Source organism: Brachycentrus maculatus, unplaced genomic scaffold (genome assembly GCF_059751285.1).
Source record: "Brachycentrus maculatus isolate JH-2025_06_01 unplaced genomic scaffold, ASM5975128v1 h1tg000080l, whole genome shotgun sequence".
In the NCBI taxonomy this organism is placed as follows: Eukaryota; Metazoa; Arthropoda; class Insecta; order Trichoptera; family Brachycentridae; genus Brachycentrus; species Brachycentrus maculatus.
This window is the reverse complement of record NW_028280834.1, coordinates 78,348-106,148: the sequence shown is the minus strand read 5'-3', so window position 1 is coordinate 106,148 and position 27,801 is coordinate 78,348. Positions and strand designations below refer to the sequence as shown.

Below are 27,801 nucleotides of genomic sequence, written 5' to 3'. Positions count from 1 at the left end.
AACATTCTATTATGTTTCAAAATTTTGACCAAAGTGGGTAAAAAAGTAGTTTACAAATCTGTAATGACAGAGACAACGTCACTACGTAGAGTACCATAGAAAATAATGAACAAGTAGACAAAACAAAATCATAGAGAAAAGATTTTGTCATAAGGTAAGTAGGTACTTTCTGCCTCCGGAGTGTGGCGGTCAGCGGTTTGGCTACTGCTCAGGTTGTAATTTATTCACCTATAACATGGGTCGGCAACCTTTTGTTGTAAAAGGGCCAAATATTTTTCATGGGGATCAGTGCGGGCCGCACTTATTTAGTTTTAAATATAAATATTTTAAAATAAATATTTTAGTTTTAAAAATAAAACGCTAAGTGTATATTTTAACGACATTTGTTGTATTTAATAAAATCAATGAGATTCCCTTCGCTCCCTTTCTCGCTTCCTTTCACTCGATTGTGTATAATATCGTCCGTCATGTGCGTTGCGGCGAGAATCTCGCGGGCCGCACCAAGATGTCTCGCGGGCCGCATGCAGCCCGCGGGCCGCAGGTTGCCGACCCATGACCTATAATATAAATTTATTTTTTATAAAATGAACGCTGACTATAAATTGATAAAACAACTAGGAATCATAATGAAAACAGTTCATCTATATTGAAATAGCTACCAGCTTAGGTACTTACCGTCTTATATTGATAGGTATTTTGGAAAAAAACCTAATAAAGAAAAACTAACTTACTATCCATCACGCCGTTTCCCCGTAGGGTAGGCTGAAAGAATAGAACATCATATCATCCTGTCTTTGCAAACATTTTTCGTTTCTTCCACATTCATGCAACTCATTAAACATACCTAAAGTGACCATACGTCTCGTTTTGAACGGGACCGTCCCGTTTTTAGATAGCCAGTCCCAATATAAAACAACATATTTTTTTCATATCTATATTGTTTATTCCTCTTATTTTCTTTATGTTTTCTTTGGTTTTCCTCTGCTTCTTTTTCCAACTACATTTGCTTCATAAATTTGTTCAACCGTTTTTTCCTCACTCGTACATTCCAAGTCTGGAAATAACATATTGTCTGAGTAGGAACAAAGGATCTGAAGAGTCAATACATTAATAATATATTTTTAGTAAATTTATATGTGGTTGAGCCCCCAAAGTAAATTCACTCGCGAGTAGGCATAGGCTATAAAACTTAAAAAGTTGAAGCTTAAGTAGGGTCACAATAAGCGGTGTTGCATAACCCGTAGATAGATTTCAGTCACTTAGACTAAATCCATGATTTCCATTATTTTGGTTCTGTTCCTAATTTTAGAATCTTGAATTTTTTTTAATTCTCCATTGAATAAAAAATTAAGCTTATTCGATTTTCTGATTATTTAATTTTCGGTTACATTTATAATTGAAAAAAAAATGAAGCCCATGACCGGTTTCATTGATTACTGCAGAAAATAACAATCTGACGTATTGATCATAAACTAAATTATAATATGAAAGCGTTCAACAAAACACTGCATAGGGATATCGATAAAATAGAAAACTGCCCGCAAAAACATAAAATCCGGTGCATCAAGCTTACTACAACAGTTCACAAAATAAAATGAGAGATATCATTATCTTTGTCTCTCTAATCAAAATGAATCTCGGTCGGATAACATGCCATCTCTCTCTATAAAGTTTTCAAAAGTCAAAGAGAGACAGTGTTTAACATGTATTTTGTAGAGCGCTATCTTTGTCTAACGCGGTTTATTGATATGTTTCAGCTTACGGTCTATGACAAAAATATCTATGGATAAAATGTCACAACTGACAGCGAGACACATTCGTGGCGATTAGGATTCATAATTTTGTGCAAAATACTGTAATTTCTCTTGCTTTTATGTTGTTTTAATGAAATTTACTATTGAAAATCGTAAGTTCAACATTTTACTTTTGTATTTTGTTTAAGTATTGAATAAATTCTTCGTTTTATTGAAAATACGACGCGTCGACGAGGCTTGTGCCGGCTCATTTCCAGTCTTATCTAGTTTAATTTACTTACGAATGCGGGGAATTTTCGATATTCGTACGAAATTCGCTGTCCAAATACAGTTGTACGAATATATTCTCGTATTGAGAAACATTTGATTCCTTCTTCCACACTCTCAGAATGAATTTTCAATATTTTGTTTTTCCTCTCGATTCTTATTTCTCCATCAGTTTTCGTGCCTTATAATATGTAACTAACTAACTAACCATCACGCCGCATGGGTACCAAATACCTCCTGCGCCGTTCTGTACTCCTGGTAGCTTCATGGAGTTTGTATGGAAGTGTTGAGTGGAATATCAGAATGTATGTGTGTTATTGAACTGTATTGAAAGTTTGTATGTATCCCTTCGTAGTACTATAGTCAAAATAATAATTATCTAACTAGTATGGGTACCAAATACCTCCTGCGCCGTTCTGTACTCCTGGTAGCTTCACGCCATCAGTATCTTACATCCATTCATCAAATTAGGTTGTTTTGGATATTGTAGCTAACTAACCATCACGCCGCTTCCCCGTAGAGGTAGGCAGAGAGAATAGAACGCCACACCACTGTTTTTGCAAACATTCTTCGCCTCTTCCACGTTCTTTCATCTCCTCATACATGCCTGCCTATTATTTCGACTTCTAACTTGACCGCTATTGAGTATTTGAGATACCTGATCATGCCAAGTTTTTTTCGGTCTTCCTGTGCTCATTTTTCCAACTACATTCGCCTCATAAATTTGTTTTACCGTTCTTTCCTCACTCATTCGTTCCACATGTCCAAACCATCTCAACACACCTTTCTTAATTTTATCGATAATGCTTATCTCAGAACGAATGAGTGAGGAAAGAACGGTAAAACAAATTTATGAGGCAAATGTTAGCAGGAAAAGAAGCAGAGGAAGACCGAGAAAAACATGGCACGATCAGGTATGCCAAATACTTGAAAGTGGTCAGGTTAGGAGTCGTAACAATCGGCGGGTATGTATGAGGAGATGCATGAACGTGGAAGAGGCGAAGAATGTTTGCAAGGACAGAGTGGTATGGCGCTCTATTCTCTCTGCCTACCCCTGCGGGGAAGCGGCGTGATGGTTAGTTAGTTAGTTTTTTTTTTCTTATCTCAGCTTTGCATTCCTACCTTATTTCACTATTCAAACATCTATCATACATCGTTTTGTCACACATTCTTCCAAGAGATCGCATTCTGACTGCATTCAGTCTACCTTCATCCTTCTTTTGTCAACTCCATGTTTCACAAATAAATTTATAGTGATTTTAAAACAAAATTACATATTAATTATAAAAATCATTTTGTTTTGCTTATAAATTTGTCTGGCAATGGCTCTAAGTTCGTAGATTCCACAGATATCAAGTTTTTGCCATCAAAATAAACGCGGTATAATATAATAGTATAATAATATAATACTATTGTCCGCCTCCGTAGTGTAACGGTCAGCACGCTAGGCTAATGTACGGGACGCCCCGGGTTCGATTCCCAGGGGGGGTCAAATAAATATTAAGTGATTTTTTCACTCATATATTTATTCAATATTACCTTGGACTGGTACCTGAAGCGGAGGGCTGATCACCTTTCCTTCGTGTATTAACTATCAGGATAACACTATGTTTATGTGATGCAGTGCCCTATGCACCATTAGAGTGCGGATAAGGGTTTAAAAAAAAAAATAATAAAATGTGACTTGTTTTGTTTTATGAAGATAATATCAAACACCACTTGTTTGATAATGTCTTAATAAGAGGAAACGCGTCACATATTATCATGTATATGTAAATAAAAGTAGAATTCAATCCAATAACCTTGTTTGATGCGGCGGGACAGCTTTCGACGCGAGTACATGTGTGCACGTGTGTGTGTTTGCAGGCGCCTAGCCATGGGTAACGGTGTCAGCCAGCCGAGCCACCTGGAGAGCAGCGCCCTGCTGGCGGAGCTGGTCGGGCGGGACCACCTGCCCGCCTCCGCGCCCTTCTGGGGCCGGCTGCTCGCGTACCACCTGCTGCCGCCCACCAGCGAGTGAGTGCCGCCCCCGCACCTCCACACTACCCACTTGGGAACTCTATATCCGCCTTCTAGAGATCTGATACAAATACAATAGACACAATGGATTCCATATCTTTTATATCAATCAAGATTTGTCACATAGCTCATTTATTTCTCTCATTTGTCTTGTCATATTTTCTAAATAAGACACCAGTGTGCCGCGGACACACGCAGCGGAGGGCTGCTCTAGAGGACACTCGATCCGCTGTCTAGAATATCACACTAACATATGAATGTTTACAAATTTCAGCGAGGAACAACTAACCCTCGATAGGTTGACAGAGATCAGATTGCACGAACTGGTCACCAACAACCCGCAGTCGGGAAACATAGCCTCAATAGTCCAAGTATTCATCACCAGAGCTACCGACCTACTCTCATCACCTGACGATGAAAAGTGAGTATAGAATCCTTAACCAAAAACAATTGATTTTTTCTAATAGAAATAGTTATTTGTATTCTTCTTCTTCTTAGTTTTTTAGGACTATGTCCTTGTCTTTGTCCGCCTCCGTAGTGTAATGGTCAGCGCGCTCGGCCACCATTCTGGAGGTCCCGGGTTCGATTCCCAGCGGGGGTTCTAGTAAATATAAGTGACTTTTTTATTGTAATATTTATTAAATTTTACCCTGGACTGGTACTTGAAGCGGAGGGCTGATCACCTTTCCCTCGTGTGTTAACTATTAAAGATAACACTGCATTTATATGGTGCTGTGCCCTATGCACCATTGGGGAGCGGATAAGGGTTCGAATGAATGTCCTGTCATTCTCCGGTCCGCTCCTGGGAGGTGGAATGAGAAATATTTGTGTTTTTATTATTTACACAAATATTTCAATTTCATACTATTTCTGTGAGCCTAAGCGACTCATTATCAGAAACAGGTATCAAATTGTGGTAGAGTGGGTTCCAACCGAGAAACTCTGACTTAAGAGTCCGCGACACTAACCATGGGACCACAACCCGACACGATCTTCTTTTTCGGCGAGAATTTCTTCTTCCTTTCTGTCCATTGCTGGGTGTAGGCCTCTTCTAATCCCTTCCTGACTTCTTTTGTTTGGTCTTTTCAATCCTAAGTAAAAGCTTTCTCATACCAACCATAGATGGCTCCTGTGAACTCCAACATGAAGGATCATGAGATTTATAATCTATATATGAGTTCAATCCTAATTAAAAGCTTTCTCTAACCAACCATAGATGGCTCCCGTGAACTCCAACATGAAGGATCATGAGATTTACGATTTTTATATGACTTCCGAAAATTTTAGTGCGATTGTCAATCATGGTTAAATGTTAAATGTAATTCGACTCGTAACCTGACCGCCTTAATTATTTGACATACCTGATTGAGCCTAGTTTTTCTCAGTCTTCTTCTGCTCTTTTTTCCAACTACATTCGCCTCATAAATTTGTTTTACCGTTCTTTTCTCGCTCATTCGTTCCACATGTCCAAACCATCTCAACACACCTTTGTTAATTTTATCGATAATACATATCTCAGCTTTGCATTCCTTCCTTATTTCACCATTCGAACATCTATCATACATCGTTTTGCCGCACATTCGTCTGAGAGATCGGATTTCGACTGCATTCTACTTTCGTCCTTTTTTCGCATGTTTAAAAGAGACAAATGAGAAAATATAACTAATCGCTAACACAAATATCTTCCCATAAAGTATTTTTTCAGTTCATTCATTTTGGATGCCCGAATGGCCTCTAGTTTACATGTCAGGCAGCTGGTTAATTTGGGTATAGGCAATATATTGCAAGGGCCTTACTCCAAACTTAGTTGTGTTTATCGGCTCCGCAAGTATTTTATTATTTTTAATTATTGTTTTACTTAGTAAATACCACTTTTTCTTAAAATGTACTGTGACACGTATTTCGATGCATTCCGGATCACAAAATACGTCTTACAGTAGATTTTAAGAAATAGTGGTATTTACTAAGTAAAACATTTATTAAAAATGGATAGATTTTACCACGCAGTGACTGCAGAATCAATTAATGAAAGTATTTTAATAAAATTTAAATAAAATGCGCAATGTCTGGGACTTACTGCTGTACTCGACAAAAACCAAGTGTCGTCTCTTTAACGCCTGCATCCTAACATTGTTGCTGTACGGATGCGAGTCGTGGCACCTTACCAAAGCTCAAAGCAAGAACCTAGCAAGTTTTGAAAATAGGTGCCGAGGCGAATACTGGGTATAAAGTGGTGTGACTTGGTCAGGAATGACGATGTGAGGAGAAGAACTCAACAGCCCCTCATACTGGAAGTCCTGAAGAGGAGAAGGTGGACATGGTTGAGACATGTCCTTAGAATGCCACCTGAGAGCATCAACCCCTCGTGTCTCTTCTCCCAACCCCGAGGATTCCGGCGCCCATTCACCGACTATACTCAGCGGAACTCCGAGACGCCGGACTGACCTGGGAGGAAGCCAAGAGGATGGCGTGTGCCAGAGTGACTTGGAGACATCTCGTGTTGGCCATATGCTCCACCTAGGGAGCGAACATGGAAAGAAGAAGAAGATTTTTATTATGTTTTTTGTGTATAATGATGATGCTTGTTTGCAGCGTGGTGCTCTCGTGGCAGACGCTGAACGCCCTGTTCATCGTGAGGTGCGTGGTCAAGTACCTGGTGGAGAATGTGGACGAGGCCACCCTGTGGCAGCACATGTACTCCTGCTGGGAACCGGAACACAATCACGGAGCGGTATGCACTGCAAAATATTCTTCACAATCCCAATGCACCTAAATATCATACAGGAGAAAGTGACCAAGTGCATTGTTTAACAAAAACGTGATCATTGACTATTTGATATCTTACTAGCTTTATATTGCCCTGAAAACATCCCAAGGGATTTTAAACTTGAAAGTATAATATATTGACTTGATAAAAATGACTAACTGCATTAATTAAAGAAAACACTTCGTTTTTTACCACTTGAGTTTAATTATAGACTACATGTTTCAGAAGCTAAACTTCCATCATTCAGGTCTGTATAATAACTAAAATATAAAATATAAAATTGTTCTATAAATAAGGATAGGGGAAAGTAAGGGGAAGGGGTTAGTCAAGGAACGGAGTTTGAAAACAAAGGAAAAATTGAAAGCAATGGCGAAGAATTTTGAAACAATATATTATTGCTTTCAATTTTTCCTTTGTTTTCAAACTCCGTTCCTTGACTAACCCCTTCCCCTTACTTTCCCCTATCCTTATTTATAGAACAATTTTATATTTTATATTTTAGTTATTATACAGACCTGAATGATGGAAGTTTAGCTTCTGAAACATGTAGTCTATAATTAAACTCAAGTGGTAAAAAACGAAGTGTTTTCTTTAATTATTGTAACATGTCTTACCACAAAGTTAATGCCGAAACAATAAATAAACTAACTGCATTGATGTTTATTTTGTTGCCAAGCAAAAGTGACTTAAATGGCCCTCCTGAACATTTTACGTTTTGGTAGTTGGTCACATTCTCCTGTACAACTACGATATACATTATAAACTAAAAAAATTAAAGCACATACATTAAATACATACAAAAATCTAATAAATGCAAGAACTATTGCTAAAGGTGTAGAAGAATCCCGCTTTGGAAAACTCCTTCAGACACGTGGAACAGATCAATATCCAATGAGATATTGTTCAACATAGCGGTAGCTCTTCCTACAGGCATAACCATCGGCAGGTTGGTCCTGTGTATAGGAATGGGAAACAATCTATGCCGACGCTGTCTTAGCTAACTATCGGGAACATACAGACTGTTGTGAATAACATTGTTGTAACTGGTCACATTATTCTCCTAACCCTTAATAGTGCATAGGGCACTGCATAATATATACGCAGTGTTTTCTTGATCATTAACACATGAAGGAAAGGTGATCACTTCCTCCTGCATGACTACGATATGTTAATTGAAAATAAATAAATTGAAATTGAAAACACGCAAAGGGCTTGAGTTGTTTATTATTTCTTGTAGGGAGTCCCGAAGCAGCCGTCCGACGAAGCTAACGGGAACGTCAGCTCCAGTGGCCCGGACACTCCGGACTCTCCGGAGCAGGGGGGCGAGGACGGGCAAGCTGCCACACAAGACACCCACCAAAACGGGCCCGTCGAGATGCTCATCGACGCCTTGTTCGGTATCATCATCGACATCCCCGTCACGTGAGTGTGGCCTTCTAACCTCATTTTCATTCAAACCCATATCTGCACCCCAATGGTGCATAGGGCACTGCATCATATAAACGCAGTGTTATCTTGATCGTTAACACATGAAGGAAAGGTGATCAGCCCTCCGCTTCAGGTACCAGTCCAGGGTAATATTGAATAAATATTAGAGTGAAAAAATCACTTATATTTACTTGACCCTCCCCTGGGAATCGAAGCCGGGACCTCCAGAATGGTAGCCGAGCATGCTGACCATTACACTACAGAGGCGGACACCTCAAATACCACTAATAATGTGCTTTTATTATCTACAAAAATACTTTGATTGCATACATTATTTTGAGAAATAAAAAGACTTTGTATTTTGATCCACTCACATTTTTATTAACCAACTAGTTTCGGCAACAACCTGTTGCCCTCTTCAGGGTTTAATTTATGACTCTTCAGGGTTTAATTTAGTCATAATTTAAACCCTGAAGAGGGCAACAGGTTTTTGCCGAAACTAGTTGGTTCATAAAAATGTGAGTGGATCAAAAGACAAAGTCTTTTTATTTCTCAAAATAATATATTAATATGATCCACAAAGTTAATGCTTTCAATATTCCAAACTTTGATTGCATACTATTTCTGTGAGCCTAAGCGGGTTATTACTAGAAATCAGTATCTAGAGGAAGACCGAAAAATTCGTGGATGCTGCAAAGGGAAAACATGATTCGCAGACATGGCCTAGGTGACCTAGGTTGTCCATGACAGAAGGACCTACAGCCTGAGGACGAGGAGAGCTGACTCGAGCAGTCTACAAAGACGATAAATTGGGATATAGCCAGGAAGAAGATACATATATAAATAAAACCCTTATCCGCACCCCAATGGTGCATAGGGCACTGCTTCATATAAACGCAGTGTTATCTTGATCGTTTTACATATGAAGGAAAGGTGATCAGCCCTCCGCTTCAGGTACCAGTCCAGGGTAATATTAAATAAATATTAGAGTGAAAAAATCACTTATATTTATTTGACCCCCCCCTGGGAATCGAACACGGGACCTCCAGAACGGTAGCCGAGCGTGCTGACCATTACACTACGGAGGTGGACAGATATATATATATATATACACATATTGCTCACTCCTTTCAACAATGTCATATATCAAAAATCGTCAATTTTCAGTTGTGCGTGTTTTCGGAATGCCCAGAAAATGTACTATATCCCAGCAAAAATGACATATTTTTAACTCAATATTCACCCGCTACAGGACAGAAAGTGTTGTTTTTGCATTTTGAAAAAAGGTATTGTTTAATTATTTTAAAAAATTTAAATATTAGTGATTTTTCAGGCTAATATTTATTTAGTATGACCCTGGACTGATACCTGAAGCGGAAGGCTGATCACCTTTCCTTCGTGTATTTAACGATCAAGATAACACTGCTTCTATTCGATGCAGTGCCCTATGCACCATTGGGTGCGGATAAGGGTTAGAGAGAACATTTTTTTAAATTTACTGTATTTTTCAAATGGAGAAAAAACCTCCAGGTTTTACCTAAAAAGATCTGTTGCACGGTCAAAAGTTCAATAAATGGCTTGGTATTTATTTTTAAAACATTTAATTACATTTTTAAACGTTAAAAACGATCTCCTGAAAAATCAAGTTTTTTGATATATGACGTTGTTGAAAGGAGTGAGCGATATATATAAATTTTTGTAACGTTAACTACTACAATACAGTGAATATTCTATGTGGTGTTTTCGTTTGCTAGTGACGTGACCTACTACCTGCACTTGGAAGCTATCAACACACTCCTGGTGCTACTCTCCGTGCATCTCTTCGCCCCGTCACACGGCCAAGTGACAAATATTGAAACCTCCCAAATATACAGGTAAACCCAAACCAATTGTACTCTAATGTATGGAAGTGAAACATGGAGTTGGCAAAAGAAGGATGAAAGTAGACTGAATGCAGTCGAAATGCGATCTCTCAGAAAAATGTGCGACAAAACGATGTATGATAGATGTGCGAATAGTGAAATAAGGAAGGAATGCAAAGCTGAGATAAGCATTATCGATAAAATTAAGAAAGGTGTGTTGAGATGGTTTGGACATGTAGAACGAATGAGTGAGGAAAGAACGGTGAAACAAATTTATGAGGCGAATGTTATAGGGAAAAGAAGCAGAGGAAGACCGAGAAAAACATGGCACGATCAAGTATGCCAAATACTTGAAAGTGACCAGGTTAGGAGTCGAAACAATCGGCGGGTATGTATGAGGAGATGCATGAACCTGGAAGAGGCGAAGAATGTTTGCAAGGACAGAGTGGTGTGGCGTTCAATTCTCTCTGCCTAAGCGGCGTGATGGTTAGTTAGTTAGTTGATAGTACTCTTCATCTCACCCTTGAACGCACCCAATGGTGCATAGGGCACTGCATCAAATTGACGCACTGTTTTCTTGATGGTTACTCGCACGAAGGCAAGGTGATGACTCCTGGGCCTCAGGAACCAGTGCAGGGTAGTATTAAATAAATATTATAGTGTAAAATCACTGATATTTATTTTCAACCTCCCCTGGGAATCGAACCCGGGACCTCCAGCACGGTAGCTAACCATTACACCACGGAGGCAGACAAACAATACAGGTAAAGCCAAATCAATTGTAAAGGGTGGTGCAAAATTAATCATCCAATTTGGTTTTTGAATAACTCTTTTACCAAAAAAAAAATATATATTTTGAGTAATGAAATTCTTCATTTGGACAATGCGTAAATATGTTATGGAGGAATACGTAAATATGTTATGGAGGAATACGTAAATATGTTATGGAGGAATACGTAAATATGTTATGGAGGAATACGTAAATATGTTATGGAGGAATACGTAAATATGTTATGGAGGAATACGTAAATATGTTATGGAGGAATACGTAAATATGTTATGGAGGAATACGTAAATATGTTATGGAGGAATACGTAAAATCTTAGCCTCGTATGTATTATATTTAAAGAGATATGTTGGTTATTAGAACCAATATGTACTAGGTACACAGCACCGGGAAGGGAGGGTTAAGAGCTTAAAAATGTGTTGAAATTAGCTCGTAATATTACAATGCGGTGTTAGCCGTTCAGTAGAGTGTGATTGGCTGTGTGTTGCAGGGTCATATTCGGCGGGCGCTACTCCCTGCACGCGGCCCTGCTCATCCGGGCCTTGCTGCGCGACGTGGCGGCCATGGCCGCGCCGCCCCCACCGCCCTCCACAGGCAGCTTGGTGCTCGGCCTAGCGTGTGAGTACATACTACACATCTAGATGTTTGGGTGAAAAACCACTTTATATTTTTCATATTATTATGGAGGAACAAATACATCAGAATAGAAAGTAAAATGAAAATATACAAAACATGTGTTGGACCAATAGCCACTTATGGGATTGAGGCAAGAGTAGATACTTCCAGAACAAAATCTCGACTTGGAACCTCCGAGATGAAGACTCTCCGATCCATAACCGGAAACACATTGCGAGACCGAGTATGAAATACCGACATCCGGAGCATGTGTAAGACAGAGGATATCTTGAGGTGGGGACGACAACGAAGGCAATACTGGAATGATCATGTAAACAGAAGGTCAGATGACATACTTCCACGTATCGCCCTCCAAGGCAACCCTGAAGGACGCAGACCCCCAGGCAGACCTCCGAAAAGATGGAAAGACAGCTGGGAGTCGACGTCCCAAGAGCGACATGCGGAGGCACAAACAGATCCCTAGGATCTACAAAAAGAAGAAGAATAAGATATTATTATGGTTCTTTCGAACCATGTCTTCACATGGCCAAGGTGACGTTGTCCATGACAGAAGGACCTACGACAAGCTGCCCTCCAGCATGACGACCATCGCTCAGGAAGACGTCCTACCCAACACCTTGGCCATTCTCCAGCCCATGGGGTCAAGAGGAAGGTGTTTTAATTTGTCGGCTCATCTTCTCCCCGCTCCAAACTCAGCCCACTCAACGGCTCGAGACTGATTGACGACATTTTAATCCATTTATTTTTTCTATATCATTATCATCATCATCCTATTATTATTATTATTATCGTATAGGTAGTACTTTACAAAAATGGCGCTATACAAATTATCCAAATTATTATTAATATTATAACCTGAGGATGAGGAGAGCGAGTTGATAAGATGATAAGTTGGGATAGAGCCAAGAAGAAGAAGGTTGACGGACTATGCTTGTGTTCCAGCCAGCATCTGGTCGCTGGTGTCGGGGTCGGCGTGGCGCGCGGAGCCGGCGGAGCTGCGCGCGGCGCGCCCGGCCGCCTCGCAGGCCTGCCTGCTGCTGCTGGCGCTGGCCAACCAGCGCCCGCCGGCCGGCCGCTACCGCGAGGCGCTGCTGGCCTGCTCGGGCGCCGACTGGCCGCCCGCCGGAGCCGCGCTGGGCGCGCTCTTCCACGCGGCGGGCGCGGCGGCCGCCGCCGAGCACTTCACGCTGCTGCTCTACCTGCTGCTGCACCGCAACCGCCACTTCCGCGACCAGCTGCTGGCGCGCCCCGACCTGCACACCCTGGTAAACTGCGCACACTCTTCCATGTGGTGGTCTACGTTATCACGACACTCTGTCCCTTGCCAACCTAGCAACACGGCTGTCCGAAATTAACTGGCAAAATGCTCTGTCCCTTGCCAACCTAGCAACACTCTGTCCCACACAAACAAACATTTAAGGCGTATACATTAAAAACATAAATTAAAATGTAAGCAAGAAGACTTTTGTTAAAGATATAGAAGAATCCCTTATGGGAATACCCCCTCAGGCACATGGAACAAGTATTGTTCAGCATATCTTCCTACAGGCATAACCATCGGCAGGTTGGTCCTGTATATAGGAATGGGAAACTATCTATGCCGACGCTGTCCTCAGCTAACTATCGGGAACATACAGACCGATGCTCCGGATAATTTCAGGATTATCGACCATACCGCGCAAATGTGGATAAAAATGCCTCATGAAATACACATTCCTTCTAGTCTCTAAACTGTTGTAGCCAAACATACCCTGGAGAAACTCGGTACATATACTTCAGTATAAAAATTTTCAACAGCCTCCCTTTAGAAGTTAAAAATGTAAAAGGCACACTCTAAAAAATAAACTTAATGGCAACACACTCTGTGCAAACTAAACTGGCAACACTCTGTCCGAAACTAAGCTGGCAACACTACCTGTACGCTCTTCACATCTCGACATAGACTAAAGAGGGTAGGCTGATTTAACGTGTTGAACACCATGATTGACAACCGTACACATAGTCCGCCTCCATAGTGCAATGGTCAGCACGCTCGGCTACGGTACCGAAAGACCCGGGTTCGATTCCCAGGAGGGTGTCAAATAAATATGAGTGTTTTTTTCACTCTAATATTTATTAAACATTACCCTATATATTTCTGTAGTGTAAAGGCAAAGGTGCCGCCTTTTTGTCCGCCTCCGTGGCGTAATGGTCTGCGTGTTTAGCTACCGTGCCGGAGGTCCCGGGTTCGATTCCCAGGGGGGGAAGTGTGAAAATAAAAATTAGTGATTTAACACTGTAATATTTATTTAATATTACCCTGGACTGGTTCCTGAAGCGCAAGAGTGATCACCTTGCCTTCGTTTAAGTAATGATCAAGATAACACTGCGTCAATTTAATGCAGTGCCCTATGCACCATTAGGTGCGGATAAGGGTTATAAATAAAAGGCAAAGGGGTATATCTGTCTCAGACCAAATTTTACAGGAGAGCAAAAACAAACTTGTGAAATTAAATAACTCATTCGTTTTATGTATTTTTATATGTTTTTGTCCGCCTCCGTAGTGTAATGGTCAGCACGCTCGGCTACCGTTCTGGAGGTCCCGGGTTCGATTCCCAAGGGGGGTAAAATAAATATAAGTGACTTTTTCACTGTAATATTAAAGGAAAGGTGATCAGCCCTCCGCTTCAGGTACCAGTCCATGGTAATATTGAATAAATATTTATTCAGTATTACCATGGACTGGTGCCTGAAGCGGAGGGCTGATCACCTTTCCTTCATGTGTAAAAAACGGTCAAGATAACACTGCGTTTATATGACACAGTGCCCTATGCGCCATTGGGGTGCGGATAAGGGTTTTATATATTTTATTATTTTTAAATGTACATATCTTTATAAAACTAAATAAGCATTGCAACTACAGCTATGTCCTTTTGCCAGATTACGGAATACACTATTTCAGACATTTTGTGGAACAAACTTAGAAGATGAAAAAATTATCCAATATTTGTTCAATATGACCCTGGACTGGTACCTGAAGCGCAGGGCTGATCACCTTGCCTTCGTGCAATCAACAATTCAGATAACACTGCGTCAATATGACGGAGTGCCCTTTGCACCATTGAGTGCATATAAGGGTTGGAAGAACATGGATGAGGAGATGCGTGAATGTAGAATGAAACACAGGGCTGATGAACTCGCCAATATGACGCAGTGCCCTATGCGCCATTGAGTGCATATAAGGGTTGGAAGAACATGGATGAGGAGATGCGTGAATGTAGAATGAAGCGCAGGGCTGATCACCTCACCGATATGACGCAGTGCTCTATGCACCATTGAGTGCATATAAGGGTTGGATGAACATGGATGAAGAGATGCGTGAATGTGGAATGAATCGCAGGGCTGATCACCTTGCCGATATGACGCAGTGCCCTATGCACCATTGGGGGCATATGAGGGTTGGAAGAACATGTATGAGGAGATTTGTGAATGGGGAATGAAGCGCAGGGCTGATCACCTTGCCGATATGACGCAGTGCCCTATGCACCATTGGGTATAAGGTTGCGTATAAGGGTTGGAAGAAGACGTACGAGGAGACGCACGAATGTGGAAGAAGCGGAGTTTGTTTGCAAGGACAGATTGGCGTGGCGTCTGTCTCTGCAAACAAAGTGCCTCGTCGGCGGACACGTGGCTGAGCAGTTGTGGTCGGCAGGTGGTGGCCATCACGAGGACGCTGTACGACGCGCCCAGCAGCAGCTCGCACCACATCTACATGTCGCTCATCGTGCTGCTCATCCTGTCGGAGCACGACACCTTCAACAAGTCCATCCACGAGACGGTGAGCCCCCAAACCTTCACCATACTCACCTAGCCTAGCCTTAACACACTAACTGTTTCCTGGGAATTTTTTAATCTCAACAACGAAGAAGAAGAATATGGAAGTCTAGGCATTTACAGGGCTTATGACCGTCGTAAGCTGGTTTCAGTAATCACTTTATACATATCGCTCACTCCTTTCAACAACGTCAAATATCAACAAAAAAAAATACAAAAGAATGTTTTTGAAGTTTAAAAATATAATACAATGTATTAAAAATAAATATCAAGCCACTTATTGAACTTTTTACTGTGCAACAGATCTCTTTAGGTAAAACCTGAAGGTTTTTTTCTCCATTTGAAAAATATTAATTATATTTAAAAAAATAATTAAACAATACCTTTTCTTCAAAATTCAAAAACAACACTTTCTGCCCTGTAGGGGGTAAATATTAAGTTAAAAAAATATGCCTCTTTTGCTGGGATATAGTACATTTTCTGGGCATTCCGAAAACATACACCACTGAAAATTGACAATTTTTGATTTATGACGTTCTTGAAAGGAGTGAGCGATATGTAATATTCACCAATTCTACTCATGATTGACAACCACACTACTCAAATTCTTGTAACTTCTATATATTTATGTATATGGTTCAATTTCTAAACATTGTACAAGAATCACTAGAATTTCAACTAGTGACATCTATTGGTGAGATGAAAGAATCTTTTTATTGAGCAGAAACTCTTTCATTATTTTCGTTTGTGAAATCCGAATCCTAGATTATAATCACATACATGAGAAACGCTAGAAAATATCCCTTTCATTTTATTATTTTAGCTTATAATTTGACGAGTTAATTTTTTTACAACATTTTGAGTGTGTCCAAATACTTGTTCACAAATCTGGATTGTCTCCAATCATGGGAGTTATTTTTCATAATTTTTTTGACATCTCAGTTTAGATGTATGATGGTGTAATGTAATAATGTCAGAAAATAACTCCTAATAGGAGATAATCCAGATTTGTGAACAAGTATTTGGACACGCTCAAAATAAATAAATAACAAATAAATATTTATTGTAACTGCAGACAGTTGGTAGAATTCCATATTGAATTGTTGGGTAATATATCCAAAATTAAACAAGGTTTATTGGATTGAATTCTACATTTATTTATGTACAGTGAAACCTCTATCTATCGTTCCTCGAATAATGGTTTTCCCAGATGTGTCGTTTATTTCTTCTACCCCAAATTCATTTCATACAAAAATAGATCGCATCGATCGTTTCTATCCAACATTTTACCGCATTCATCGTTTGAATTATGCTACATATTTGATATAATTTGTCTGTTTTTTACTTTTTTTTTTAAATTTCTGAATTTTGTTACTTTCGACGACAATATTTCAACATATCGCTCACTCCTTTCAAGAACGTCATAAATCAAAATTAGACAATTTTCAGTTGTGCATGTTTTAGGAATGCCCAGAAAATGTACTATATCCCAGCAAAAGAGGCATGCTTTTTAACTTAATATTTACCCGCTACAGGGCAGAAAATTTTGTTTTTGCATTTTGAAGAAAAGGTATTGTTTAATTATTTTTTTAAATAAAATAAATATTTTTCAAATGGAGAAAAAACCAACAGGTTTTACCTAAAAAGATCTGTCGAACAATAAACAAATGAATAAGTGGCTTCATATTTATTTTTAATACATTGTACAATATTTTTAAACTTTAAAAACGTTCTCCTGAAAAATCAAGTTTTTTGATTTATGACGTTCTTGAAAGGAGTGAGCGATATGGGACAGACTATGGAAAGTTTGTGTGATGGATACAGCGGAAGAGGTCTGAAGATCTTTGGGTTCTGTTCAACTTTGTATTTTTTTTTTAATAAATACATTTATTAACATCTAAAACTTGTATTCTTGAAATTTCCACCTACTAATGGCTATGCAGATTGGGAGGACGGTATATTTACTCCATCGTATCTACTTGTTTATTGACTTCTTTATCCCGCATTCATTGTTTTCCCGCATTCATAGTTTATTTCAATAGGTCCCTTTAAAAACGATAGATAGAGGTTTCACTGTATATGTTAATACGTGACGCGTTTCGTCTTATTAAGACATTATCAAACACACGGGAAAGATTCAGTTTTGTCTCTGCTTTTAGATGCTGAAGAACGTGACGTGGTACACAGAGCGGTCCATCCCGGAGATCTCCGTGGGCGGGCTGCTCATCCTGGTCATCGTGCGGACGATACAGTTCAACATGCTGCGCTCCCGGGACAAGTATCTCCACACCAACTGCCTGGCGGCGCTGGCCAACATGAGCAGTGCGTGTACACTCCACTCCTTGCATCCCAAACGTTGCACCATTCCTTATTAGGACATCTACCATACCACATGCACGCATTCTACCTTCATCCTTCTTGGTTTGCTGGATAATGCTCATCTCAGCCTTGCATTCTTCTTCTTCTTCTTCTTTTTCTAGATCCTAAGGATCTATTTGTGCCTCCGCTTGTTGCTCTTGGGATGTTGACTCCCAGCTGTCTTTCTACCTTTTCGGAGGTCTGCCTGGGGGTCTGCGTCCTTCAGGGTTGCCTTGGAGGGCGATACGTGGAAGTCTGTCTTCTGACATTCTGTTTACACGATCATTCCAGTATCGCCTTCGTTGTCGTCCCCACCTCACGATATCCTCCGCCTTACACATGTTCCGGATGTCGGTATTCCTTACTCGGTCTCGCAATGTGTTTCCGGTTACGGATCGGAGAGTCTTCATCTCGGAGGTTCCAAGCCTTGCATTCATTCCTTATATCACCATTGGAACACCTACCATACCACCAGTGGCGTGCCATTATTTTTCACATTCGTGAATATATGATGTACCTATAATTTCTTCACCTCATATCATTCCCAGTATAGTAAGCACCCAGAAAGTATTATAAATATAAACAATGTATTGTAATCATTGTAAAAATATGCATACATGTAGCTTTTGTAAGGTATAGCCATCGCCTTTAAATAAAGAAAATGTTCACTTTAATCAAATATCTTCCTCAGATATCAACCATCACCAATAAGTACCATCACCATATAATGGCATGCATAGTGGTTTATAATCAAATAAGCGCGCGATAATTTAAAACAGTCACACATTAATTATGTTTTTTAATAATTTGGTCTAGATTTAGTCATTTTTATTTGGAGTTTTTAGGCAAGCCCGGCTTTTGGGCTTCTAGGGAAGTACCGCCACTGCATACCACATGCATTCAGTCCACCTTCATCCTTCTTGGCTTAATGGACGATGCTTGTTAATTTATTTATTTAAACTTCGTATACAGAAAAGAAATAAGTTCATTGGCGGGCCTATTGCTAAAAAGCAATATCTTCCAACCAACCAAAAGAAGTGAATTAGTTAGTAGTTAGTTAGTCAACCAAAAACAGACTAGTGATAGTGGTCAAAACGTTTGATGCCATATATAGCTGTTTGCAATCAGAGGGTAGATAGTACTTGAACATTAAAAAAAAACATAAATTACAAATTTATGATAATAAGAAAGGGAAAGGAAGAAGGGAGTTTAGGGAAGGAGGTAAAGGGAGGAGGTTCGATGGACAGTTAGGATTCTAATCATAAATTGAATCCTTATCTCAGCCTTGCACCCTTTCCTCATATCACCATTGGAACATTTCCAATAGACCCGTTCTTCTGAGAGGTCGCATTCCGACTGTGTTTAGTCTACTTTAATCCACACCATGCCAGTTTTTTTCAGTCTTCCTCTGCTCCCATTTGCAACTGCATTCTCACTTATTCGTCCCACATGCCCAAACTATCTCAACACACCTTCCTCAGTTTGATGAGTAGTGCATTTCTCAGTCTCTCTGCCTACCCCTGCGGTGACCGGCGTGATGGCTAGTTAGCAAGTAGCCTCGCAAATATACATATTCTTCTTCATCTATGTTGAGACATTTGTTTACGGCATTTTTCAGGCGAATTCAGAAACCTGCATCCCTACGTGGCGCAGCGGCTGGTCTCGCTGTTCGAGACCTTGTCCAAGAAGCACACTCGGCTGGTGGTGCGCGTGCACCGGCCCCCCGCGCAGGGGCCCCCAGAGCCGCCCCCCGCGCAGGGGCCTCCCGGCCGGGGCAGCCCCGACCTGGGGGCGGACCCGGAGCCAGCTGAGGAGGCACTCACGCAGGAGGTCACAGAAGAGCTGGTGAGAAAATTGCATTAAGCTTTGTGTGGTCGGACAGACTAACGGAGCGTGTGATTTGATTTTAACTAAATAACTACTGATCCCTTTTACTGCCTTTCACCGGGGCACTTCTATAGAGTCAAATTCTTGGAACTTTTATATATGTTGTTCAATTTTGAAACATAGTGCTTGAATCACTAGAATTTCACTAGAGACATCTATTAGTAAGATGAAAGAAGCTTTTTATTGAGCAGTGTGGTTGTCACTCATGGGTAGAATTGGTAAATGTTACATTTGTGTAAAGTGATCACTAAACTAGCCTATGATGGTCGTAAGCATATTTGTGTTTTTATTATTTACACAAATATTTCAATTTCATACTTTTTAAAAGATGCTTTTATGCTATGGTGACTTCCCTGTCCGCCGCTGACGGTTGACCTTGACGTGTTGCAGCTGCAGGACATAGCGGTGGTGGAGGAGGTGCTGCGCATGGTGCTGGAGATCATCAACAGCTGCGTGGGCGGGCAGCTGCGCACCAACATCCACCTGGTCTACTCGCTGCTGCACAAGCGCGCGCTCTTCCAGCGCTACCGCGGCCACCCCCACCTCAACGACCTCATACAGAACATCGAGATGGTACGCTACTCTCATCTGTCTGTCTGCTCGGCGCGCGGTGTGTGACAGCCGCGCGATGGGCGCACAGACTGTGTCGCCCCAGCCGGTGCTACCGCGCGTTGGGCACACAGTGCGCGCCATCTTGAATTAAATTTTCAATTCAATTAAATTTATTTATTTATAATTAACATGCACATTACAATCTTAAATTTAAATAGTATACTTTCACAAAAATAGAAAATAAGCAAGAATACTATTGCTAAAGGTGTAGAAGAATCCCGCTTCGGAAAACTCCTTCAGACACGTGGAACAGATCAATATCCAATGAGATATTGTTCAACATAGCGGTAGCTCTTCCTACAGGCATAACCATCGGCAGGTTGGTCCTGTGTATAGGAATGGGAAACAATCTATGCCGACGCTGTCTTAGCTAACTATCGGGAACATACAGACTGTTGTGAATAACATTGTTGTAACTGGTCACATTATTCTCCTAACCCTTATCCGCACGCAATAGTGCATAGGGCACTGCATAATATATACGCAGTGTTTTCTTGATCATTAACACATGAAGGCAAGGTGATCACTTCCTCCTATGTAACTATCGGGAACATACAGACCAATGTTCCGGATAATTTCAGGATTATCAATCATACCGCGCAATAATGGATAAAAATGCCTCATCAAATTCACATTCCTTCTAGTCTCTGAACTATTATTGTAGCCAAGCATACCCTGGAGAAACTCGGTCGAGTAGAGCCAAGGATAATAGCCGTACTCTCTCATGGACAGTACCGGCTGTGCATTTTGCACACAGTCTACGCTACCTTGGATAGTGCTGATTGTATACGTTCATCTTGGATAGTAATGATCGCAAGTTTGGCACACTGTCCGTGGCGTCTTAGGGTGGTGACTGACCTCCACATTTGGTCGTAACGTAACATATATACGTAACGGTATATACACGGGTCTACCAAACAATAAAATGACTCGACTGCAATCAGTGTTAAATGCAGCAGCGAGACTAATTTTTGGAATTTCTAAATTCAGTCACATCACCCCACTACTTCACAAACTCCACTGGTTACGCTTTCCCCAAAGGGTTGAGTATAAACTCTGCCTACTCATGTATAAATCAATACACAATATGGCTCCAGAGTATCTTAAGGAGCTGTGTATTCCAGATGAATTGGTTGATAGACGTCTCACGCTTCGATCGGCTACAACATCTGCAATGGGCAAAGTGATCTTACCGGCTCGCAACCAACGCACTAAATTTGGCGAGCGTGCCTTTGCTGTTGCAGGACCGACAGCGTGGAATGCTCTTCCACCAATGGTTAGAAATAGTGAGAGTGAGATGATCTTTAGAAAAAGACTAAAAACACATTTGTTTGCTAAATCATTTCCACCATAATATTTTCCCCCATTCATTCACAGTGAAGCGCCCTTGAGGTATTTTTTTACGAAAATGGCGCTATATAAGTTATCCAATTTATTATTATTATTATTATTATAACACGTTACAAGGCGAGCATTCGTATAGTCAGTACAGCGAGCCGAGCGCTCCATACATAGTTTCCGATGCTCGCTGATGCTTGCTGCGACCGATGTTACGACGCTACGTTACGACGAAATGCTCCGGTCAGTCTTCACCCTTAGAAAGTGCTTATAGCACATTCCTCATATCTGTACTGGCAAAAAACGTCAACTTGAAAATATGCAATTTCGACCAACGATGCACGTTATAAAGTCTTCAACGTTCTTTAAAATCAAACCCTTACCCGCACCCCAACGGTGCATAGGGCACTGCATCATATAAGCGCAGTGTTGTCTTGATCGTTAACACATGAAGTTTCCTTCATGATCAGCCCTCCGCTTCAGGTACCAGTCCATGGTAATATTGAATAAATATTTGAGTGAAAAAATCACCTGTATTTATTTAATCCCACCCCTGGGAATCGAACCCGGGACCTCAGAACGGTAGCCGAGCGTGCTGACCATTACACTACGGAGGCGGACAAAAACGTTCTATAAACTATAGTTAAATACACTAAATTATTGAAATGTCATATATATATCTGGTTTTAAAAGTAAATTTATGTTTAATTTTAATAGCGGGTATTTTATTCCGCCTCCGTAGTGTAATGGTCAGCACGATTGGCTACCGTTCTGGAGGTCCCGGGTTCGATTCCCAAGGGGGGTAAAATAAATATAAGTCATTTTTTCACTGTCATATTTATTCAATATTACCCTGGACTGGTACCTAAAGCGGAGGACTGATCACCTTTCCTTCATGTGTAAACGATCAAGATAACACTGCGTTTATATGAAGCAGTGCCCTATGCACCATTGGGGTGCGGATAAGGGTTTTATTATTATTATTATTATATTTTATTCAGGCTTAAAGCTTTAAATAACCGGGATTATTCAAACAGGGATTTTAGAGGTAACATTTTTTGCCAGCATACCCAAGATATGTTCTGTGCCATCTTGGATAGTGTTGACTGCGTTTGGTACACATTCCACCCCACCTTGGATAGTGCTGAGTGCACATTGCACATCCTGTGCCACCTTGGGTAGTGCTTATTGCGCGTTGGGCATGCTCTGGACACGTTCCTCAATTTCCTCGTTCCTCAATCACGTTCCTCACCGTCTGGTGGTGCGCAGGTGGTGGGGTACTTCTCGGCGCGGCTGCAGCGGGCCACGGAGCAGCGGGGGGCGCTGGGCGCGGCGGAGGTGCTGGCCGTCATCACGCGGGCCGCCGATCACTGGTCCAACGACCGACTCAGAGTGAGAATGCCCCTTTTATCAAATATTTCTCTTATTTTTTGACACCTCGACTTGGATGTAGGAGAATATGGAAGTCTAGGAAGAATATGAAGAAGGACTTTTCATCTCACCAACAGATGTCTCTATGTGATGTGAAAATTCTAGTGATTCAAGTACAATGTTTCGAAATTCGGATCATATATAAAAGTTGCAAGAATTTGAGTGGTGTGGCTGTCAATCATAGGTAGAATTGGTGAATGTTACGCGTGTGTAAAGTGATCACTTAAACCAGACCGTAAGCCCTGTAAATGCCCAGACTTCCATATTCTTTCATTAATTGATTCGGCAGTCACTTTGTGGTAAAATCAATCCATTTTTAATTGTTTTAATTAAAATGTTTTACTTAGTAAATACCACTATTTTTTAAAATCTACTGTGACACGTGTAACCACACAAATGATGCGGAATGCATCGAATCACGTGTCAAATGGAACTTCTATACATATATATGATCCAATTTTGAATCACTAGAATTTCACTAGTGACATCTATTGGTGAGATGAAGACTCTTTCTTAATATTCTTCCCAGACTTCCATATTCTTTTTTAATTAATGTATTATTTAGTAAATACCACTGTTTCTTAAAATCTACTGTGACACGTGTTTCCATGCATTCCGCATCATTTGTGTCGAAACACGTGTCACAGTAGATTTTAAGAAATAGTGGTATTTACTAAATAATACATTAATTAAAAAAGAATATGAATGTCTGAGAAGAATATTAACAAAGACTCTTCATCTCACCAATAGATGTCACTAGTGAAATTCTAGTGATTCATAAGTAAAACATTAATAAAACATGTATAGATTTTACCACAAAGTGACTGCCGAATCAATTAATGAAATTCCATATTCTTCTTAACCGTACACAATTTTAATTTGTTTATTTGCATTTCCCTGCAGAAGTTTCCGGATCTGAAGTTCCGGTATGTGGAGGAGGACCAGCCCGAGGAGTTCTTCACGCCGTACGTGTGGACGCTGGTCTGCGTGCACGGCGCCATCCGCTGGTCCCTGGACCCCAGCCTGCTGCCGGACCTCTCCTGCTGAGCCCTCGGAGCCCCCTTCTTCCTCTCACTCCTCGTCGCTGACTGCGCTGCACGGAGCGCCCCAACTGCCTTAGCTGGATCGGTCCATCTTGTGGACATCTTCCTCTCCCTCTCTTCCCTTCCAGGCTACCGATAAGCGCAACGTTAATGAATGAGTGTATTTTATATATATATATATATATATATATATATATATATATATCGCTCACTCCTTTCAAGAACGTCATAAATCAAAAAACTTGATTATTCAAGAGAACGTTTTCAATGTATAAAAATATAAGACAATGTATTAAAAATAAATATCAAGCCACTTATTGATCAATTTACTGTGCAACAGATCTTTTTAGGTAAAACCTGAAGGTTTTTTCTCCATTTTAAAAATATTTAGTATATTTCAAAAAATAATTAAACAATACCCTTTCTTCAAAATGCAAAAAGAACACTTTCTTCCCTGTAGCGGGTAAATATTAAGTTAAAAATATGCCTCTTTTGCTGTAATATAGTACATTTTCTGGGCATTCCGAAAACATGCACAACTGAAAATTGACGATTTTTGATTTATGACGTTCTTGAAAGGAGTGAGCGATATATGTATGGGGTTATTCATTTTGTGGTTTTATGATGAAAACGCTGGCATTTGACGCCTGTCGAACTCAACTGTCATATGAAGTATCAAAATATTAGTTTAATGTTTGCCATTTACAATAATACATCGTTCAACAAACGAACGACCAGTTGAAATTATTAAAACTGACTATATTTTGTTCGCCTCCGTAGTGTAATGGTCAGCACGCTCGGCTACCGTTCCGGAGGTCCCGGGTTCGATTCCCAGGGGGGGTCAAATAAATATAAGTGATTTTTTCACTGTAATATTTATTCAATATCACCCTGGACTGGTACCTGAAGCGGAGGCCTGATCACCTTTCCTTCATGTGTAAACGATTGAGATAACACTGCGTTTATATGAAGCAGTGCCCTATGCACCATTGGGGTGCGGATAAGGATTTTATTATTATTATTACTTCTTTTGAAACCGAAAAATGAATGACCCTGTATAATGGAATAATCGTATGTATGAAGAGATACACAAATGCCAAAGAGCCGAAGTTTGTGCGCAAATACTGATTGGTGCGGCATTCTATTCTCTCTGCCTGAATCGGCGTGTTGGTTAGTCAGTTGGTTAATTGATATTCACATCGTTTCTTGCCTTGTTGGTACTGCGTAGTGCCCTATGCGCCGTCGGACGAGGGTGAGGATCAAGAGAAGGTTTCTATGGCTGTACTCAAACATGTACAACTCCATTCTGACATCGCCTGATAACTCCACTTTGCTATTTATTGATTTTTAATGTAAATATTGTTTAAATTTAAATAATGTAATGTATTTTGTAATGTTAGGTCCTTAAAATAAATTGACTATGATATATTTTAAATTTAAATGTTATTTCTTTTCTCTTTAACCATTTTTGTGCTGAGATTCCCCTTATATGCGGGATGAAATTGCTGAGAATTTTTTCGTTGCTAAAATGGCCTTTTTATTGGGTGTGTATATATGTATATATATATATATATATATATATATATATATATATATATATATATATATATATATATATATATATATATATATATACATATATATATATATTTAAAAAAATTGGCAATATTTTTCTCGAATATTGACCGATTTTAGTATTTCTTTGAGGTATGTGTGGAGAACATATCAAGCCACTCAAGAAACATAATTTTGTAATGAACATACATGTGTATTTTGACATCTCAACATAGATGAAGAAGAATATGAAAGTCTGGGTTTTCACAGGACTTTCGTAGGCTGGTTTAGTGATCACTTTACACGCGTGCAACATTCATCATTCTACCCATGATTGACATCCACGCTACTCTAAGTTTCGGAACTCCTGGGACATATTGATCAATCTCGTGACACAGTATGTATATGAGTTCACAACAGCTATCTATGTTGGAATGAGACACCTTGTATTTAGCAGAGACCGTTTGATTCGTATGCCAGTTGTGAATAAAAATAACTGGTCAAACTATATTTAAAAAAAAATTAATTATGTTTTCAGGCGTTTACCAGTATGTAAAAATAATCCGAGGTTCGACTCTTGCATACATCCAAATAAAACGGTCTCTGTTAAGAAAAGTTAGTAAAAGCTTTTCTAAATGCATCATAGATGGCAGTTGTGAACTAACATGAAGTGTGTCACGAGATTGATCAATATATGTAGTAGTTTAAAAAAATTGAGTAGTGTGGTTGTCAATCATGGGTATAATGATGAATATTGTAAATATGGAAAGCGATCATTTAACCAGCCTATTACAGGTCGTAAGCCCTGTAAAAACCCAGAGTTTTATATTCTTCTTCATCTATGTTGAGATGTGAAAATGTGATTTTTTTTGTTGTAACATTTTGCGATGTCACAAATTATATACCAAATCCTAATAAAATAATTATTTTTATATTATTCTGAGTATTTTTTATTCCTACCTTTCCTATTTTTCTAGGGATGGAAAGATTGATAAAGATGTAGAAAGGGGAGTGAACTGAAATTAGTTGTAGCAAATAAAAACCTATCAGCGAAAGCTAAACTGGCAGTATACAATGGAGTCCTTGTATGGTATAGTGAAACATGAAGTTGGTAAAAGAAGGATGAGAGTAGACTGGATGCCGTCGGAATGCCATCTCTCAGTGCGGCAAGACCATGTATGGTACATATATATATATATATATATATATATATATATATATATATATATATATATATATATATATATATATATATATATATATATATCAAAAATCGTCACACATCACGTCATATATCAAAAATCGTCAATTGTCATTTGTGCGTGTTTTCGGAATGCCCAGAAAATGTACTATATCCCAGCAAAAGCGGCATATTTTTAACTTAATATTTACCCGCTACAGGGCAGAAAGTGATGTTTTTGCATTTTGAAGAAAAGGTATTGTTTAATTATTTTTTCAAATATACTAAATATTTTTCAAATGGAGAAAAAACCTTCAGGTTTTACCTAAAAAGATCTGTTGCACAGTAAAAAGTTCAATAAGCGGCTCGATATTTATTTTTAATACATTTTATTATATTTTTAAACTTTAAAAACGATCTCGTGAAAAATCAAGTTTTTTGATATATGACGTTGTTGAAAGGTGTGAGCGATATATGATATTCCCGATGAGTAATTTCCATTACTTATTTTGGGATATGGGATTAAGGTGACTACAATTTGTACTATGTATGGGTTATACGTAAAGAAGAACGTACTTAGATCTGTTTTTTTTTTTAATAAAAAATTTAAGCAATAATTAATATTACCCTGGACTAGTACCTGAAGCGGAGGGCTGATCACCTTTCCTTCATGCAATTAACGATCAAGTTAACACTGCGTCGCTACGATCCAGTGCCTTATGCACCATTGGGTGCGTATAAGGGTTAAAAGAAAATACAGAATTTATTTACAACTCAAAATGTTGTAGCCAAAAAAAATATTATCGACAATTTTTGAAGCTAATAATGAAATTTTGAGATTTGTATAAATATACATATTTTATTATATTACATAAGGCAGCTGCACGTGTCAGGTAATATCAACTATCTACGCAAGTTTGGGTACTATCTTGGTATGCGCGTCACGTCTGCGCAGTAAACTAAACCCGGCCCCGAGTCCGAGACGTTACACAGCCTACCCCGTCGGGGAACTCGACAAAGGTCTACCTCGGCCTCTTCGTGACTTCAGCGCTGGTCGAAAATGGC

The 27,801-nt window shown here is 39.7% G+C and overlaps 1 protein-coding gene across 1 annotated transcript; it reads left to right on the top strand.

The window, feature by feature from the left end:
- Window positions 1–1,784: 1,784 nt before the first annotated feature.
- LOC148311022 (dymeclin) lies at window positions 1,785–26,455 on the top strand. The gene is made up of 14 exons (XM_088257358.1): window positions 1,785–1,906; window positions 3,888–4,037; window positions 4,315–4,461; window positions 6,633–6,771; window positions 8,045–8,229; window positions 9,990–10,109; window positions 11,375–11,502; window positions 12,463–12,785; window positions 15,212–15,337; window positions 17,493–17,655; window positions 19,310–19,536; window positions 19,969–20,151; window positions 22,798–22,920; window positions 23,863–26,455. The coding sequence occupies exons 2-14, from the start codon at window positions 3,898–3,900 to the stop codon at window positions 24,004–24,006; spliced, it is 2,148 nt and encodes a 715-aa protein (XP_088113484.1). The 5' UTR covers window positions 1,785–1,906; window positions 3,888–3,897; the 3' UTR covers window positions 24,007–26,455.
- The last annotated feature ends 1,346 nt before the right edge of the window (window positions 26,456–27,801 follow it).

What these genes read in the sequence shown, in the direction of transcription:
- LOC148311022 (XM_088257358.1), top strand. Translation starts at nt 3,898, where the DNA reads ATGGGTAACGGTGTCAGCCAGCCGAGCCACCTGGAGAGCAGCGCCCTG. An exon ending in ACAAGTCCATCCACGAGACG is followed by an intron (nt 15,338 to 17,492) that starts GTGAGCCCCCAA and finishes CTCTGCTTTTAG; the next exon opens with ATGCTGAAGAACGTGACGTG. An exon ending in TCATACAGAACATCGAGATG is followed by an intron (nt 20,152 to 22,797) that starts GTACGCTACTCT and finishes GGTGGTGCGCAG; the next exon opens with GTGGTGGGGTACTTCTCGGC.